This window comes from Marmota monax, unplaced genomic scaffold (assembly GCF_021218885.2).
Source record: "Marmota monax isolate L192 unplaced genomic scaffold, Marmota_monax_Labrador192_F-V1.1 WCK01_AAM20220418_F8-fsc00226, whole genome shotgun sequence".
In the NCBI taxonomy this organism is placed as follows: Eukaryota; Metazoa; Chordata; class Mammalia; order Rodentia; family Sciuridae; genus Marmota; species Marmota monax.
The window spans coordinates 847,469-866,681 of record NW_026693142.1 but is presented as its reverse complement, the minus strand read 5'-3'; the positions used below and the strand labels follow the sequence as shown (position 1 = coordinate 866,681).

Below are 19,213 nucleotides of genomic sequence, written 5' to 3'. Positions count from 1 at the left end.
ATCGTGAAAGGGTGCGAGTTGCATAGAAAAGGGAAGAGAGCAGGGGGCCAGGGTAATTGCTGGCTCGAGGAAGCAAAGGTGCACCCAGCATTGAACCACATGGCTGAGCTAAGTGACGGTGGGACGGAATCGAGGCCAGCAGGATCCTGTCCATGGGAGGGGAGGCCTTCAGAGGAGGAGCAGGCCCACAGATGGCACCCAGGGTGCTAAGAAGCTGCACCAAGCCTGAGCTGGGCATGGATGGCAGAGGACGAGTTGGTGGCAGCTGCTGGCAGAGGCAGGAGCTTGTACAGAGGCAGGGCCTCGTACCTCCTGAGGCCTTTGGGAGTGTCACTGAGGAAACAAGTTCCCGTTCACCACAGTGAGGAGGGAGGGAGACAGCTTTTCTTGTGGGCCTTTTTTAGTGTTTCAACTAACATGCAGACGCTCCTTCTGGGCAGCGTTTGGAGCTTTGACACATCCCCGGTGCCATGTATCGTTGCTGTCAAGGAGCAGAATGGTCCCTTCACCCCTAAACCTGAGTCTAAAAATCAGTGTTTGGTATTTACTGATGTCATTCTGATTTCCTGTCTTTTCCTTTCCTTTTAGAGTAATGGTTCTTGAGGGGCACATCTGCCCTCGGGGACAGTTGGCAGTGTTCACAGGCATGCTTAGCTCTCGGCCAGGGGAGCCACTGCTGGAGGGTAGGGGTTGAGGTCAGGGAGGCTGCCGCACACCGTCTGCTGCTCAGGGTGGCCCCAGCACTGGTCCAAATTGCAAAATGTCAGTAGTGCCAAGATGGAAAACCATGCTTTAAGAGGAAAGCATTTAAAAAAAAAAAAAAAAAAAAAGTAAACTGTAAATGGATTCAAGAGAAACAGGTGGAGGGGGTGGGATGGGGGTGCTGGGGATGGAGCTGGGGCAAGTTGAGCTCTGTGGCTCAATGATAATGTCAGGGTGTCCTCCCTGGGAATTGGGATGGAATGGGCGCTGGGGCTCACTTCGCTTTCTAGTGCTGGGTGTGGCAGGCACAAATGTCACCTCTCCTTCTGTGCCGTGTGGGGGAGTGATAAATGTCACCTCTCTCTGTGCCGTGTAGGTGTGTGGTGGTCCTCTTAATAGCCCTCCTGTTGGGACTTAGAGTTCTCCTGATAGTTGATGACAACTTTGGCTCTTTGGTGCAGATAATCCAGGCACACGGTGGCACTGTGGACCCCACGTTCACCAGCCGCTGCACACACCTCCTCTGTGAGAGCCAGGTCAGCAGCATGTATGCGCAGGTAAGGAAGCCCCTCACCCATGCCCGGTGCCAGCTGCCCTTCCTGTGTGCAGCTCTCAGCTTCTAGTGCTGGGTACTTTTGGGGAAGAACTTTTTTTCTACCTCTAGAAGTAGAAAAGTTGCTTCTTATTATTGTTCACGGAGTTTTTGGTGGCCTAGATGCTTTTGTGGACACTCTTTGAACAGTGAAGAAAGGAAATTGCAGGTAGCATTAGGAGGGATAAGCCCTCCTTCCAGTCATTATCAAGCCACCTGCAGAAAGGATTTGGAACCATGAGCGCTTTGCAGGCAGGGGTCCCGGAGGCAGGCACCTCCAGACCGCTGGGCAGCAGCTTCCTTCTCTAGCCCGGAAATTCCGTCTTTGTCTCTTCATAACAGTTCTTATTTGTAGATGTCAACGTGACAGAGAGCCTTTAGAAAGCCCTCCTGGGCCAAGGGTGGTCTTAGCGCAAGCACTGCCAGTGCATGCAGGGCCTGGGTTCCCACCAGCACCACAGAGGAAGGACAAAGCTCCCTTAGAGAGGTAGCTCTTCCTGGATCCGCTTTGCTGTTAAAAATGTAGAAACACTGGTGAGCTTTTTCCCTGAAGTTAATTCTGGATGGATGGTTACATTTTTATACTTTGATTTACCTGGGACCCTTTTTGTTCTTATGGAGGCGTTCTAATTTGACCATCCTCAGTGTCGTTCGTGATTCAAGTTACTCCTAAAGGTTGTCCTGAAATTTGCTGCTCTTACCACTCGTTGCAGGCTCTTGTCCCTGGAGACATCTTTAGGTTGCTTCATTAGGAGTAATCAGCCACACCGTTGTGGTTTGCTGGATTAGCAGATTGTGTGCTGAATGTCATGAAATCTGCTAATGGGACATTGTACTCATCCAGTCTCACCATTTTGAGTTCAGTCCCATTGTAGGAAAAATTCCCAAACAACCACCTGTGGTCTTGTGTTCCATAGGCGATCAGAGAAAGAAAGCGGTGTGTCACTGCGCACTGGCTGAACACGGTGCTGAAGAGGAGGAAGATGGTGCCGCCTCACCGGGCCCTTCACTTCCCAGTGGCCTTCCCGCCTGGGGGAAAGCCCTGCTCACAGCACGTAAGGGGCCTCTGTGTGGTTTCTGGCCACTCTTCTCGGGGAAATGGGTGCCTGTCCAGCGTGGAAGATCCGTTCCTTCTTCAGTGTTCTCTGGCCCCGCTGAGAAGTGCCTGGTGTGGGGATTCTTTGTTTCCTCTCTTTCCCATTTCAGTCAGTTTCCTGCACGTAGTAGATATTTAACAGATTCTCCAGTCTCTGGCGCTTTTGGTGTGAAATCCTAACACACATTAGGCATTTGGCCCTAGCAGCAGCCACTGCTGGAGAACACTATCAGTTGTGGGTTTGCCCGTCTAAAGCTCTTGGCACTGGGGTTGTCGAGGGAAGTGAAGGACTGACTCCTTCGCATCCCTGACGGAACCCTGTTGGCCGTGGCTCCCGCGGTCTTACCACTCTGCATTCAGCCCTGTCCCTTCGTCTTCGCACCTACTTCTTCCTGGACTTGGTATCTCGTGTGCCTTCCCTCCATAAGGAGTCGTGTGCAGTGCTCTTGTGGCCCTGGCACAAAGGGGCAGAGACAGGGCTGCATGTTAGTGCCGCCTGGCCTGGCAAAGACCTGTCCCAGCTTACCCCCGGTCAGCCCTGTCACACATTGTCCCCTCTGTCTTCCTTTCTATGGTGAGGTACATTGTTTTTCTTTTTTTAGTACTGGGGATTGAACCCAAGGGCACTCAACCACTGAGTCTCATCCCCAGCCCTATTTTGTATTTTATTTAGAGACAGGGTCTCACTGAGTTGCTTAGCACCTCACTGTTGCTGAGGCTGGCTTTGAACTCGCCATCCTCCAGCCTCAACCTCCGGAGGTGCTAGGATTATGTGAGGCATATTTTGATTGGTTATCCTTTGCGAGGTAGTCATTTGCTAGGTAATTGTGACAGTTGCAACAGTGTCCTGGTTGTGCACAACAGCATTGTGGCAGAGTGTGCATGCTTGGAGTGTGCCCGCCTCCTTAGTTTGGGCGCATGTGCACAGTCCCGGCGGGCCACAGTGTTCCGCTCCAGGAGGTCTCACTGCAGCAAGGTCACTGGTGATGAAGGTCTGCCCGTCACTGCTTAAGACTGGCATTACCTTGTATGCCCCATAATGCAAAAGAAGGAAAGCAACCAAGAAGTTGAAGAAGTCGTCCTTGTGTTTTGGGTGTAACCTTACTTGTTCTTTCTTCCGTAGATTATCTCCGTGACTGGATTTGTTGACAGTGACAGGGACGACCTGAAGCTAATGGCGTATTTGGCAGGTGCCAAATACACAGGGTACCTGTGCCGGAGCAACACAGTGCTCATCTGTAAAGAGTAAGCCGAGTTTGAAACCGCGTTTAGTCGGAGGTCACACCCCGCAGAGCGGCTGTTGGGACCGCTGTTTCTAACGTGCTGTGCTTGGGTAGACTGAGGTCTGTCAAAAGCTCAGCAGTGATGTTCGTGGGAGCATGGCAGGATCACCTGCGAGTCACTTGAGCTGTGACTTGGAAGGGATTAGTGGAAGGGCGACTGGCGGGTTTCGGTAAAGTAATGAGGTGTGCGGGCGGCTGTGGCCCAGTCAGGCCCCACATGCCTGTACCTGCACCAGGGACCCCAGAGTGTGCCCGCCACTGCTGTTTGGAGTCATGTTTTTGTTTTTTGTGAAAATAAATACCAATTTACAGTAGATAGTGCTAACATTTAATAAATGTGCTTTCTCCTCAAAAACAAAAAAGACCAACTGGTTTAAAGTATGAAAAAGCCAAAGAGTGGAGGATCCCGTGTGTGAACGCCCAGTGGCTGGGGGACATCCTGCTGGGGAACTTTGAGGCCCTGCGGCAGATCCAGTACAGCCGCTACACAGCCTTCAACCTGCAGGACCCCTTCGCGCCCACTCAGCACTTGGTTCTGAATCTGCTGGGTGAGTGGAGCCCCCGCCCCGGCTGGCTTCTCGGAGTTCTGGGAGCCGCCTGCCACCTGGGCTCACACGCTGGGCTGGGCGGTGGGGGCCTCTGCCAGGTCTTATTCTTCCTGTTCCCTTTCCACACTCCTCTGTGCTGCCCAGGCTTTTGTTGGTCTGAGAGATAAGACCCGGGAAGCTCCCCACCCCGCCTCCCCCCTCCCCTCTCCCCTCCCCCCCACCCCCTGCAGACAGGGCACCCTGAGTGCTTCCTCTGCCCTGCCGAGTCGAACAGGGTTCACAAAGGGCATTCAAGGGGTGCTTGGACCTTCTCTTAAGGAAGCCCATCCTGATGTTACCAGGGTGGCTTTAATCATGGGAAAGCTCTTGTCCCTGAGCCCTGTTTTGTGTCCCTGTAACGCACCTGCTGGCTTGACCTCAACTCTGAAGCCATTCTGCAGGGACTCTTGCCCACAGTGTGAGCGTGCTGGTCCCATTGGTGAGCCTCTCCCTGTCGGGTGTGTCCTTCCTGTCACATCTCATCGTCACTCATGTGTTAGTGGCCAGACTGTGACACCCAGACCCGGACTCCCTCTTTTACAAGTGTCTAGCCACACGGCAGGAGAGAGGTGGCAAGTGCCTTCAGTTGGTCTCCGTGTTTGCTGCCAGTTGTGTGCGCCACTTCACAGAGGTGCCACGCAGGACCTGGAAGCCTCGGTGCTCACAGCTGGCCCTCACCTGTCTCCTACATGTGGTGCAGTTCTCCCTGTCTCCCTGGGTCGGCATGAGCAGCCCAGGAGAGGCCTGCACAGCAGAGTGTCATGGTGGGACGTACCTTCTCTCTTTCTCTCTAGACGCTTGGCGAGTCCCCCTGAAGGTGTCGGCAGAGCTGTTGATGGTACGTCAGACGAAACGTCCCCTGGTACTGCTGTGCCTTGCAGTGCGGTGGGGTGTGTTTCAAGGTCGTTGTTTGGGAGTGAAAACGTTCCCATCATCTGCCAGCGTGATCACAGGTGAAGGCTGTGTCCTCCTTGTCATGGGAGGTCCCGTGCCCCGGGCCCGTGTCTCTGATGGCTGGTGACTCCTGTCCGTCCTCATGTGTGGCGGGGAGCATTGTTGCCTCGAGGAGCAGAGGACTGTGTCTGGACCTGGAGAACAGAATAAAGTGGGAGGCCAGTCCTGCTTTCCATGGGGAGAGGCCCGAGGTGGAGGCTGCTAGTAGAGTAGGTGTGGGGCCCACCGCAGGCCAGAGTGCAGGAGGCCAAAGGCTGCTGTGCCGGGGAGGCCTCTGGGAGGCCAGGCTGGCTCCGTTGGGAAGCTGGAGTGTGGGCGTGGCTCGCTCCAGGCACGTGGCTGTGGATGTGGAGGGTCCCGTCCACCCCGCGAGGTGGACAGGTGGAACCTTACTTTCTGACTGGCTGATTCTCCACATTGTCTGTCTGTCCAGTTACAGACGGGGCCATTTCGGTCATTTCACTTGGAACCTCTGTTGCCGGAGGTATGTTGGCACTGTGAGGACAGCAGTGTCCTCCCCGTTAGTCAGTGCTTTGTGGCCTAAGACCTAGGACCACGTACACCTTGTCACATATGGCAACCTGTATCTTTAAAATGCAGAGTCCCAGAGCCCCCTGGGTGCACACCTGTGGTCCTGGCTGCTTGGGAGGCCGAGGCAGGATGGCTTGAGCCCTACAGCTCCAGGCAGCCTGGGTAACATGGCAAAGATGTCTCTCTGCGGCTTAGGAGGAGCTGGTCCTGCGGGTCCGAGAGGCCGGGTGGTCTCCAGTGCCGTGCAGATCTGCACATCTGGACACGGCAGCAGTGGTGGTGGGGCGACTGACGTGGTCTGGAGGTAGCTGTGAAAGCAGTGCGGTTCACGTGGTGGGACACAGAGAGAACCTCTGAGTTCAAAATGTGGAGGAGGGCCAGGTGCGGTGGTGGACGTCACGCCTGTCATCCCAGCAGCTCAGGGGGCTGAGGCAGGAGGATGGTGAGTTCAAAGCCAGCCTCAGCAAGAACGAGGTGCTAAGCAGCTCAGTGAGACTCTGTCTGTAAATGAAATACAAAATGGGGCTGGGGATGTGGCTCAGTGGTCGAGTGTCCCTGAGTTCAATCCCCAGTCCCCCCCCCCCCCCCGAAATAAAATGTGGAGGAGGAGTGGACAAGGATAGGGCAGGATTGAGGGGCTGGCTTTGTCAAGACCCCACAGGGAGCTGGGGCTCTCTTCTGCCCCCGTCCAGATGCTTGAGCTGGTTCTAGAGGATCTCGGCTCCTTCCTGAGATGAAGTCAGGAAGTTCAGTACCTTGTCTTGCCTTTGGTAGCACTGTTAATCTGATGGTCATGTGTCTTTCATGATACTTTGGATGATGTTCCTGTTTTAGAAGTCTCTTTAGGGAGACATGACTGCAGGGATTATAGTTTTCACATTCCAAGTTGGGACACAGGATAAAATACTTGAAATAAAAACAGTTCTGAGGAGTTTGGGTTGAGGACTGGATATATGACACGAGGTGAGGACAGAAGCTGGCAGAGGCTTTCCCAGGAGCTGGAGGACTTGGTGGGTCGTGGGAGAAAGCCAAAGTGACTTGGGGGTCTCTGGAGCATGGCCTCCCCTCCGGCCTGCCCGTGCCAGTTCCCCAGGTGAGCTCTGTCCTGAGGGTGGCGAGTGGGTTCTGGCTGCCAGTGGTGACTGGGTCCCTCGACACGCGCCCTGAGGCTTCTGTGTCGCGTGGAGACTGAGCTGATGGACGGTGTTTGCATTACAGGGTGGAAGGTTACCTCCCAAACTGAAGCAGAACGAAGTCGCCAGCGTCCAGCCTTCTTCCAAAAGGGCCAGGTCTGATCTGGCCGTCCTTCACAGGTCCCTTCCCAGAGTTGGGTGGTCGGCGAGGGCCTCGGGGTGCTTCCCACGAGCTGGACCTGAAAGTCCACTTCTCTCCTTCAGGATGTGTCACAGCGCGCCTCATTTTATTGCTGCAGATAGTGAATAAAGACAAATTTTTGCTTTTTTACTAAAAAAGCAACAAAAAAAGTTTTTACTTAAGTAAAAGCTTACCACAGCCCCAGCATTAAAACAGAAGCTGCTGTGGGGGCAACAGCTGGAGCCCTGGGCCAGCCCAGGCCAGGGTGCTGTGGGTGCACCCCCCAGAGCACGCACTGGGCCTCTTGGCCGCCCGGAGCTGCGGTTCCTGGGTGGAGGTGTGTGACCCGCAGCAGGCCAGAGTGGAGGGAGGCTGGGGCGGGGCGGGGCGGGCAGTGCAGGCCGGGGCGGGCAAGAGGACCGCGGCAGCTGGGCAGCTGGGGCAAGGCGTGCCTCAGGCGGCTGGCTGTGGTGGGGTGGCCTGTGTGGCAGATTCACGTGCAGACCTTAGACTCGTCTGGTGCAGACACGCTGGCCAGTCTGGTCAGGGAGCAGGGCACGGCAGGTGCCAAGCCACCTCTTTCTCGGTTCTAGAGCAACCTTGGTTCCGAGCCTGTGGATGAAAAGCAGCCGGAGTTGTCCCCATTGTCCTCTCCTGCCCTCCCAGGTCCAGCTCACAAACCGAATGAGATCCTAACTACGAGATTGGTTTGGGAGCCACAGATAAACTTGCTTGACCATCTCATTCAAATATAAACCGAGATGGGATGTGCTGAGGTGCCAGGCAGATGTGAGCACCTGGAGGCCTGGTTAGGCTGCGTGCCACAGTGGGGCCGCTCGTTGGGTACTTAGGGCGGACGACAGGCTGGAGTTAGGACAGCAGGCTACCGGGCGCTCTTCCTTGGCCAGCTACGATTTGTGTGCCTGTGACAGTGGGGGTCCACCCCAGTCACACACAGTTAGTTTTAAAACTCGCAGGAAGTGGAGAGCAGTGTTAAAACAGTGAAGCTAGCAAAGTCAGCAAAGTGGGAAAACCAGCTTTAATATTTGCCTCCATTCACAGTGCATTTAAAAAGTGAACTGGGGGGACTCAATGAGGAAGGGCACGTTGATGGTAACCAGAAGTTAGCTGGTGCCTCTCCTGGCGGTTCTCACATGGTCTCTCTTGGGGTGACTTGATGTCAGTGAGAAAGGGAGGACAGTGCCACCCACACTCTCGTAGCTGCTGGACTGATGACTCCCTTGCTTACTAGGAACACTCTGATTATCAGGAAACATTGAGCTCCTCACTGTTTGGTGCCTGTGTCTTGTAGGATTGAAGATTTACCGCCTCCGACTAAAAAGCTGACTCCAGAGCTGACCCCGTTTGTGCTCTTCACGGGATTCGAGCCTGCCCAGGTTCAGCAGTACATTAAGGTGACCTACATGCTGCTCTGCCCCGCGGGCCCATCAGCACTGTGTGTGTGTGTGTGTGTGTGTGTGTGTGTCTCCGGCTAGCTGCTCGTGAAGCCAGTGTGGAACCCGGCTATCTGGTCATGGTGGTCTTCTCTTACGAAGTGCTGTAGGAGTCTGTCTGGTTACCATCTAGCCATCAAGTCACCTCCTGCCTAGTTCTGAAGGTCACGTCATACGTCAAAGTCACATTTCAGTGCTTGGTTTTTTATTCACACGTGGGACCCAGGAGCCATTTTTATCACTGTGTGACATTCACAATTACTTGAATATCATTTTTTTATTTTTAAAAAATTTGTTCTTTTTAGTTATATATGACGGTAGAATATATTTTAACATCCATACGTGGAGTGCAGCTTCCCGTTCTTGTGGATGTATGTGATGTGGAGTTTCACTGTTCCTGTATTCATATATGAACATGGGAAAGTTAGGTCCACTTCATTCCACTGTCTTTCCTCTTCCCCTCCCCCTCCCTTCATTCCCTTTTATCCAGTCCAATGAATTTCTGTCCCACCACCACCTGCCGTAGTGTGCTAGCATCTGCATATCAGAGAGAACATTCGGCTGTTGGTTTGGGGGATTGGCTTATTTCACTTCGCATGAGAGTCTCCAGTTCCATCCATTTGGCAGGAAATGCCATAATTCCCTTCTTCTTCATGGCTAATATTCCATTGTGTATGTGTGCCACTTGAATGTCATTTCCATAAAGTCTCTGGCTTCCAGGGGCCCGTTGAACTCTATGGGTTCTCTGATTGAAACACAGTTTATCAGGATTAGTTTTCTGGGAAAAAGGAGGTTAACTCAGGATGTGGGGGAGGTTGTATATGTTAAATGATAAGTGGGAACAGAATCAAAAATACAGTTTTTGAAACAGCAGTATGAGAGATGATGAGATCCTGTTTGGTTTTGGTGGGGAGGGTGGTGTCATTAGTGGACCTCTGGGGATATATACTGGGGACTGAAGTTGATCAAATCCTGTGCCTGTGTGTGTGCCACAGTGAGACCCGATATTCTTTGTGGGTGTTATATACTGATAAAACACTTTCAAAAAATAACTGGCTTACATAAGGCTGGATTCATACATCATACTCCTAATTTCTTTTAAGGAAAAGAAATTATAAATGCTATTATTATAAATCTAATTTACTCTTTCTTCTTTTAAGATGTGAGTGTGACTGGAGGTCTCCTTACACTCTGCTTCTTGGTCCAGTCTCATGCCATCACTTTTATTTTCTCAATATTTATATTTTAGTCAAGTAGGTGGACACAATACCTTTATTTTATTTTTATGTGGTGCTAAGGATCGCACCCAGGGCCCACGCATGCCAGGCAAGCGCTCTACCCCTGAGCCCCAGCCCCAGCCCTGTGCCATCACTTTTAAAGTGGAAATAGTGGGGCAGCGGTGACCCCTCTTTTCCTTTGGAAGGTCTGGGCATGTCCACTTTTTACTTGGAAGCGAGCTGCCGTTCGTTCCTGGGCCCTTCTGCTAGTTCTTTGAGGGCAGTTGCTGCTGCTGGGCGACTGATTCTGCAGAGATGGCTACAGAAGTGCCCTGTGTGCCTGCTCTGGGCCAGGTGGGCGACCTGCTCCCGGCCCCAGGGGGTCCTGCCTGGCCCTTCTGCTCACTGGCACTTCCCCTTCCCTCCGTTGCTGGCTCCAGAAGCTCTACATCCTTGGCGGGGAGGTTGCTGAGTCTGCGCAGAAGTGCACCCACCTCATCGCCAGCAAGGTGACGCGTACTGTGAAGTTCCTGACGGCCATCTCTGTGGTAAAGCACATCGTGACGCCAGAGTGGCTGGAAGAGTGCTTCAAGTGTCAGAAGTTCCTTGGTGAGTGGCGGCTTGCTGTGCTGCGCCAGGGGCTTCGGTCTCTTTACCAGATTGATCTGCGTTTTCATCCAGATATACAACTAGAGTGTTGTTTAAGTGTTTGCTAATTATTCATTTAAGCTTATGAATTTATTTCATGTGCCAGTGATTCATCTGATTGGTATCTCTACATTTTACTGTGAAATATGAAAGTCTTGGTCATCTGAATGATGTCAGGGACACATAAGCTCCACATCCCCCTCTGTTCTCTGCTTCGTGTATTCTATTGGAAATGTGGCCGCAAGTGACAGTCTCACTATGAAGTGCAAGTTCTCCTCTTTTTGGAGGGAGAACAGGTGCACGCAGATGTCCAGGTACAGTTTTGAGCATTGGTTCCTATTGGAGGGACAAATTGTGACCTGCTTTCAGTTGAGCTGCTGTGGATCAGAGTGCTTGTGTTTGGGGCTGGATGTGGGGAGGACCCTTGTGGATCATGGAGGGCCCCTGCATGTGTTTAGGTCCTTGCCACGTGCACAGCAGGCCCGTGTCCTGTGCTCTTCTCCTTGGAGACAGTAGAGCCCAGATGAGCGTGTGCCTTTACATCTTGAGTTCCGTTGGTCATCGTGTCTGCCTATACCCTACCCCAGCAGGAACTGCAAGCTTCTCCATGTGCGTCCTGGATCCCAGGGGCCCCGGTCTGGTAGGTAGGGGCACAGGCACCAAGGGCAAGACAAGCTTCCCCCGCATTGGTTTTGGGGTTACAGACGCGTTTTAGAGCAGGCAGATTTGCAAGTATGGAATCCATGAATAACACGGCTCACATGTTAAGTAGTATCCTGAAATTTTGGAAATTTTAAGTGATAAGATACTAATGAAACAGAGGACAAGACAGAAGAAATAGTTGTAGATACAATTACTACAGATGTGTTGTGGCCCCCAGTTTTCTGTAACATGAAGAGCCATGCTGTGTGGAGTGTGACACGCTGTTCTCAGTTGAAATGCTGTGATTCCTCGGGTTCTGCTGTGTAGGGAGCGGTGGGCCCCAGGGGGCTGTCCCCACACACAGCATGGCAGCCCTGCAGCGTGGGTCTCTGGGACTCTCGGAGCTGCTTGGTGGCCCCAGCCTGTGAGAACAGACTCTCTTATCTGTTTAAAAAATTCACATTTCATATTTGGTGGAAAATTCTGGTTGACTTTTATTTCATTTTGCATTGTGAATAGATGTTTGCTGTATTGATCTTTGAGACTTATCAAGTAGTTCAGTTATAGGCATTTAATATTGAGAAAATTTATATTGTACCCTTCAAATTCTAGAGTTTCTAAGAGAATTTTTCCAACTTAGTAATGATTCTGTTTAAAAGGAACCTTTTTTTTTTTTTTTTTTAGGGTAGTTGAGATTCCCAGCAAAATTGCAGAAAGGGCAGAGATTCTCTGCATGCACACATGCTCACACCCATGACCAGCATTCCACGCCAGGGTGGCACAGTAGTTACAGTGGACCTGTGTGGACCTTTGGGCTGTGGTCTCCTGTGGTTCATAATATTCCCTCTTGTTCTCCTGGCATTGTACATTTGTTGGGCTTCGACAGATGTATAGTGACGGACAGCCACAGTTACAGGGTCCTGCGGAACAATCTTGTGCTCTGCCTGTTCGTGTCCCCCTCACCAGCCCTTGGCCACCACTGATCGTTTTATTATTGTGTCTGTGGTTCTGCCTTCTCCAGAAAGTCCTGTAGTTGCAATTATATAGCTTCTTTCCCTCAGCAGTGTGCTTGTGAGATTCCTCCATGTCTGCCTATGGCTTGAGCTGCTTTTCAACACTGAGCACAGTCCTCTTGCTATCCCTTCACCTATGAAAGAGGATGTGGCTGCTTCTAAATGTTGGCATTTTCCGCTAAAGCTGCTGTAAACATTTGCACAGGTTTTTTTGTGGACATGCTTTCCGCTCGTTTGGGTAAACACCAGGAGCATTGTTCCTGGATCCCGTGGTCAGAGTGTGTTTAGTTTTGTAAGAAATTGCCAAACTGTCTTCCACTGTACCATTTTGTACTCCTGCTAGTAATGGCTGAGAGTCCGGGTTGCTCCACGTGCTTTTTAGCGTGTGGTGCTGTGTTCTGGATGCTGGTGGTTGTGCCAGGTGTGTGTAGGCATGACTTGGTTGACTTTTGATGCTGACTGTCTTTTCACCTACCCATTTGCCATTCGTCTTCCTTGGTGAGGTCACAACCTTTGCCCATTTTCTCATCAGTATGTGTGTTTTCTTCCCGTTGAGTTTTAAAGAGTTCTCTAGATGTTTAGTAATAGTTCTGTCAGTAAGTCTCTTACGAACATTTTCTACCAGTCTGTGGCTTACCTTCTCCTTCTCTTGACAACGTATTTTACAGAATAGATGTTATTAATGTAGGTGAAGTCCAGCTTAGGAATTCTTTTCTTCCACTGATCATGCCTTTGATGTAGTATCGAAAAGTCATCATTGAACCCAAGGTCACGTAGATTTTCTCCTATATTATCTTCTATCTTGAGTTAATTTTTATAGAGTATAAGGTCTGTGTCCAAACTCGTTTTTTTGCGCTGGATGTTGAGTTTATGTAGTGACGGGACTGCCAGAGGGTCGGCGGACTGTCCATGAGTAAAGAAAGCTTTTCACATTTGTAAAGCATTGATTTCTTTTTTTCTGTACTGGAGATTGTGCCCAGGGATGCTTCCCCACTGAGCTGCGTCCCCAGCCCTCTCTATTTTTATCTGTGAGGTAGGCTGTAGCTGAGTGGCTGAGGCTGACCTCACACTGGCCACCCCCTTTTCCTGCTCAGCCTTTGGAGTCCCTGGGATCACGGTGGTGCCACTGTCATTACTGGCAGTGTTTGGGAAAAGGAAGAGGATTTGGCCCACAAATCCTGGAACACGTGTCACCTGGCCCAGCTCTCCACCCCTCACTGCCCTTGGGAATGTCTGGCCGAGTCCAGCTGTCCGTCGTGCTGTGTGGGTAGGCAGTGCAGGAGCAGGCTTCTCTGAACACAGACACGGCATAAGAAGATGGACGTTTTGTGTACTTTAACTTTGGCACCTTGGGAAGGTGTTAAAACTGAAGGCCAGTAAACACTGAAAGCCAGGCTATTAAAAATCCTCAGAAGTCTTTAAAAGTTGATGGAGGCCCATTGTGTGTGTGTGTGAGAGAGAGAGAGAGAGAGAAGATTGAGCACTGTACACTTTTACACCCTTAAAGGGAATGTGTGTTGGCAAGCCAGTGAAGTGTGACCAACCCACCTAATTGATACTCACTGATAGAAGCTCATATCCTTCAAGGCTCTGCTGGGTTGGCCTTGTTCACACCTGGATGTGGAGGCCACTGAGGCTGGCCCTCAAGACCTGGCATTCTTCACCATGGGCTGGACGGGGAGAGCTGGCCAGCTCCCAGAACAGTGTAGGACTGCAGTGAGCACCAGGCAGGCAGGGGCAGCGCCCAGGAGGGCCCCTGGTTGGGCGGTTTTCTTTAAGGAGTTGACGGTCGCTTGTTCAGAGAAAGAACATGTGCCTTTTTCTGTCTGGCTGTCTTCAGGGAGGTAGATGAAGCACGAGGGGGAGCTGTGAGTATCCAGGCTGCAGAGGCAGAGGAGCCACCAGTGACCTGTGCTGCCCCAGCGCTGCAGGCCCCTGCGTGTTCTGAGTGTGTGCACTTCTGTTTTCCAGATGAGCAGAACTACATCCTTCGAGATGCTGAGGCTGAAGTCCTTTTCTCTTTCAGTTTGGAAGAGTCCCTAAAACGAGCACACGTTTCTCCGCTCTTTAAGGTACACTGGGAGGAAAACCCACATCAGCCAGGGTACACATAGTGGTGTCCAGCTGCATGTGCTGGTGACTGGGTGATCACCTGGCCGTCTAGTGGCCTTTCCTCCCAGGACACTGCCACATGCGGTCACCTTGTGGGGAAATGCAGAGCACCCCTGGAGAATTGCTCTTTACAATAGCTTCTTAAAAATTGGTACAAAATGGTGCTGGGGCTGTGGCTCAGTGGTAGAGTGCTTGCCTAGCACGTGTGAGGCCCTGGGTTCAATCCTCAGTATCACATAAAGACAAATAAATAAAATAAAGGTATGTGTCCATCTATAACAACAAAAAAATTAAAAAAAAAAATTGGTACAAAAATCAAACTGATAGATTTATTAGAGATTTAGATTTATTAGAGATAAGATGTTCAGAGGAGATGGTCATAAATAATCCAGTTGTTAACAGACGTTGAAGTTCATTTTTCTGCTTTTAACAAATCTTTCAAGGACATTGCTTATATTCTTCTCAATAAATATGTATCCAGCTGAAGAAGGTACTTGAAAAGATATTAATTGAAAGTTGCATAAATAATTCAGAACTAAAGATTTTAAAATATTTGTTAGATAAGAGATTTAAAACAGTTGGGAATTTTTTTTTTTTAATCAAAGAGCTAAACAAATCAATAAAGATAATCTGCTCTTTGAACTTCTTAAGGAGCCAGCTTAGGAATTAGAAGTGATTTGGAATACGGAGTTAGGATGCATTCCTGCACTCTACCTGAAGTAATCGAACTTGTCTACATATTTATTTGGCTATTTTTTTAAGAGCAGTTGAAAACAGAGTAGTATTTCCTGACATACATAGGAGTAAGCTTGCCACAAAGTTAAGTCTTTAGGCGTCAGTGTTATTCTGACTGTGGTTGAGTCCAGAGAGTAGAAAATAAAGACAAGGAAGACTGCGGGCCAGAAGTGGTGCTGTCAGTCTGTTGCTCGGCAGGAAGTGTGGTGAAAGGGAATATGGATTTACAACTTTATAGAAATTGTGAGCTAGGTGTGGTGGTGCCTCCTGTCTTCCCAGCCACGTGGGAGGCTGAGGCAGGAGGATGAAGTTCAAGCCCATCCCAACAACTTAATGAGGTCTTGTCTCAAAAAGTAAAGAGGGTTGGGGATGCAGGTGTGGGTTCAGTCATTCCCCAGGACATTGTGAAAAATGCTTACAACAGTATTGCCTATTCACAGAGTACTCCGTTCTTTTCTTTTTATTTCATTTCTTTTTTTTTTTTCTTTTGTAGTTGTAGATGGACAGAATGCCTTTATTTATTTTTATGTGGTGCTGAGGATTGAACCCAGTGCCTCACACATGCTAGGCAAGTGCTCTGCCACTGAGCCCCAGCCCCAGCCCCGACTCCATTTCTTTTAGGAACTTAGGGATCTGGTCACTTTTGATTATCACAGGTCATATTTCATATGGAAAAGTGCTTAGTTATTCTCAAACTGACATTCTGGGGTTTTTCTAGGCCTAATTAGTGGGGGAATTCAATTTCAAAATTTCAAGAAGTTCCACCTTTTGTTAAAATCTCAGGGTAGAGTATGAAAATGTATATATTCTAAAAATCAGAGCATTCAAGAAATAGTATGTATATTTTAATTTTACTTTAAGGCAAAATATTTTTATATCACCCCTGGAATCTGCCCAAGCCTTTCAACTATGAAAGCGATTGTGGAATGTGCTGGAGGAAAAGTCCTGGCCAAGCAGCCATCCTTCCGGAAGCTCATGGAACACAAGCAGAACAAGGTGAGCGAGGAGGACTGTGCTGTCCCTGGTCGTCCCGGGTAGTCCCGGGCGAGGCTCTTGTCACTGAGGCGCTCCTCCTCTTTTCCTCAGAGCCTGTCGGAGATCATCTTGATATCCTGTGAAAACGACCTGCACCTGTGTGGAGAGTACTTTGCCCGCGGAATAGGTAGGCGCGGTCTGTCCTGCGGCGTGTCCTGGGCCTGCGGGCGCGGCCTGGCATGGGTTGGCCCTAACGGTGTGGCTCTGCTTCCCCCAGAGGTGCACAACGCAGAGTTTGTCCTCACTGGGGTGCTCACACAGACGCTGGACTATGAATCATATCCTTTTTGAAAGAGAAGTGAGGGTCTCGGCGCTGGCACCTGGCCCTGGGTGCTTTCGGGGTGCATGACGTCACAGACCTAGGGTTGGTTTCAGGAAAACTGCTCACTAGAAAGGACTCGCTGTCTGGTTGATGTAGGAGCTCGAGTAGCTGGCAGTTGGATAAAAGAGAAATACTGCAAAAATAAACCAAGTCTTAAGTATTATTTTCTTTTTAGCCACTTGTTTCTGAGGTCGTAGTTTTCAAAGTGAGGTGCAGATGGTGTGCACTCTGCCCCTGGAGCTTTGAGATGGGGCAGAGCACAGCAGCACAGCAGTCTCGCAGCGAGTGACTTCCTAGCACCCTGTGATGGCAGCAAGAGTAGGCTTTTAGAAAGATTGTAACATTTTTATATTTCAGGCAATCAGATAAACAATAAGCCTTGTTTTTTTTAAGTTCTTATTTAAAATATGAAATATTGTTCTAATGTGTGAACAGCCTTAAGTGAAGCAAAGTGTAGTTTACAATCCTTACCAAAAATGTGTTTCCACCCCAGTTTATACCTGTGCCGGGGTCATGTTTCTTGAACCTTCCCCGTGGGCAGGGTTGTGGGCTCGGGGTCTGCTCTCTGAGTGCAGTGGTGCCCACAACCTCCAGCAGAGGCCAGCATTGACGGGCCATTCGTGACATGGGGATCTGTGTTTCAGGTGGGGAGTACATAGCCATAGAGGTCAGGAGGGAGTCCATCTGAGTCCTTGGTGTGCTCCTCCTTTGTCCATTATTCAGTTGATCGCACGTTTCCTCTGGCCCTAAAAGATGATAGGAACGCAGTGTTACAGAGCTTTAACACCAGAGTGTTGTGCAGAAGACCCCCTGGGTGCCGTGGTAAAGGCACTTTAAGAGGGATTGTTGCAGAAACCAAGGTCATCTCAGCGGTGGGAGCCTGCGTGGTGGGGATGCTGCTTGGCTCAGAGCCCCTCCTCTTTGGCACAGCGCAGGGTGTTAGAAGCAAGGCAGGAGTTCTGAGGGAGGTGACGGAACACCTGCTCAGTCTCTGTAGGTATGCCCTGAGCACTGAGCTTTATGAATGTCCTCTTGTGTCTTTAAAAACTTACACGAGTGATTTGTGGATATTATTTTAGGACCTTTTTTGATACCATAGCCTGAAAGTTGCCTGAAAAATCTTGCCAGAGTGTGTGTGTAGGACTGCAGGAGCTCTTGGGGACGCGGGGGGTCAGTTTTCGTGCTGGGGCTTGGGGATGTGGACCCCCAAGGATGCTCACTGGTCGTGTTAGTTAGGAGGAGACTCCAGCTGCTGAGCTCAGGTGTGGCTTGGGTTGGCATCAGGCAGGCCGGACAGGCTCTAGGGCTGGCTCCAGCTGAGTGGCCCCCTGCATGTGCCATCAGGGTCTGAAGTCCCTTGTGGTAGGGACAGGTAAGGAGAGTGCTGCAGCACTCTCTAAGACACCTAAAGCTGTAGAGGTCTGTTTATGCTTCTCTTTTGCCTTGCCTTTGAAGCCCTTTTCCTCAACAAGCCCACGTATAAATTCAACTGATGGCCTTGAGTGCTGCAGCCCGGATCCAAGGCCCACGGCTGGCCACCAATCATGGCGACACCAGGGCTTCCTTCAGATGTGCTTGTTTTCCAGCTGCTCCCTTAGGGACAAGACGCAGACGCAGGAGAACACATGTATTGCTTATACTGCATCTTATTAAGATGTGTGATTTTATTCTGAGGAAACATAAATTATGTTTTGTACTATATAACTTTATGAGCCCACATTAGGTTTTATGATTCATTTACCAGGTTTTTAAATGTTTTCACAAAACCATATGGAACTTCAGCTACAAATAAAGTGATGTAAATGAAGACCTTGCTATCTAAATTATGGATGTTAAAGATTTGAAATGTTTTGTACTGCGATTATTTTTATTTCTTATACTCTTTTCTTTTATATTGATATCTTGCCAACATTTTAAATAAATGTACTTTTGAACTTCACTTAGAATCGAGTGACCCCTTGTTATCCACATTTTTTGCATAACTTATGCAAGTTGCATCCCACTGGGTGGCATTTGAAGTCATTCCAAGGCAAAGTGTTGGTGAGAAGTTTTCTCCTGCAGCAGTCATTCTGTTAGGCTGTGCGTCCCCACCAGGCCGTGGGCCACCCAGCAGTCACCAGACACAGCACCGAGCTCAGAGCCAGATACTCCAGGGCACACCACCCTATTTCTGCTCCGACTGGACTGCAGCACCTGCCTGCCCGCCCGGCTGGGCTGTGAGTGCAGGGCAGGACGAGCAGTGGTTGCTGGCGTGGCCGCTGGCGTTATTCAGATCAAGATGACTGTCCCATGCAGATGTACAGAGCTGCTCTCCTGTGTTTGCTTGTCAGATGTGCTCCTGAAACCCTGAGTTTGCTTCTGTGACAATACCGAGGATTTGTGATGGGCTTGAGTGTTGTTCTTCAGTCACACAGTGGCTCCAGTTTAGCTCCTGAGCACAGGTCAGAGGGAGCACACACTTTAAAAAGCATCAGCACAGAGGGAGCTGCACCCTCTGGCCCTCCGCAGGCTCCCACAGGCTGTGATGCTGGTGCTCCTCAGGTGCCTCTCCACTCCCACGGGGCCTGTGTGGCGTCATTTCTGTAGATGGAAAGGAGAGAGCTCTGGGGACATGATCACATGCCTCACATTCTAAAGTAAGGAGCAACATTGACAGTGCCAGCTTCCCGTCTGTCCCTTGACCTGCGGTGGTTTTGTGGTGGCCTGATTAACCTGGGGCACCCTCAGGTTTTAAGTATGACTGGTGTTTGTCACCGTCAGCAGAGACACCACCTCAGCCGTTCCAGCGTGACCTCGTAGCAGCCTGCTGGGGCATCCCCGTGTCAGCTCCTGAGTACCCAAGTGGTATCTAAGTGCTTGGAGCGACTTACCCAGAACTGGCCTCTCCTGTCCCATAGGCGGAATCCGTTGCACATGCGGGCTCCTCCCTCCTCAGTGTTAGCAAGGTTTTGATAGTGTCCTTGCCAAGTTGCTCTC

At 50.4% G+C, this 19,213-nt stretch overlaps 1 protein-coding gene across 3 annotated transcripts in view; it reads left to right on the top strand.

Moving 5' to 3' along the window:
- Nucleotides 1–18,176, top strand: part of Paxip1 (PAX interacting protein 1) — a 47,224-nt gene extending 29,048 nt beyond the window's left edge. For 2 of the 3 annotated variants that reach the window (XM_058582856.1, XM_046455145.1), the window contains 13 exons: nt 1,164–1,259; nt 2,212–2,349; nt 3,514–3,635; nt 4,037–4,221; nt 5,055–5,098; nt 6,964–7,058; nt 8,372–8,474; nt 10,171–10,339; nt 14,005–14,105; nt 15,742–15,876; nt 15,967–16,042; nt 16,133–16,193; nt 17,715–18,176. In XM_058582856.1, coding sequence (XP_058438839.1) covers nt 1,164–1,259; nt 2,212–2,349; nt 3,514–3,635; nt 4,037–4,221; nt 5,055–5,098; nt 6,964–7,058; nt 8,372–8,474; nt 10,171–10,339; nt 14,005–14,105; nt 15,742–15,876; nt 15,967–16,042; nt 16,133–16,193; nt 17,715–17,730 — 1,341 coding nt within the window. In that variant the 3' untranslated portion in view covers nt 17,731–18,176. The remainder of the gene's footprint in view (nt 1–1,163; nt 1,260–2,211; nt 2,350–3,513; nt 3,636–4,036; nt 4,222–5,054; nt 5,099–6,963; nt 7,059–8,371; nt 8,475–10,170; nt 10,340–14,004; nt 14,106–15,741; nt 15,877–15,966; nt 16,043–16,132; nt 16,194–17,714) is intronic. The other variant, XM_046455146.1, reaches the window with a different exon arrangement.
- Nucleotides 18,177–19,213: the final 1,037 nt, after the last annotated feature.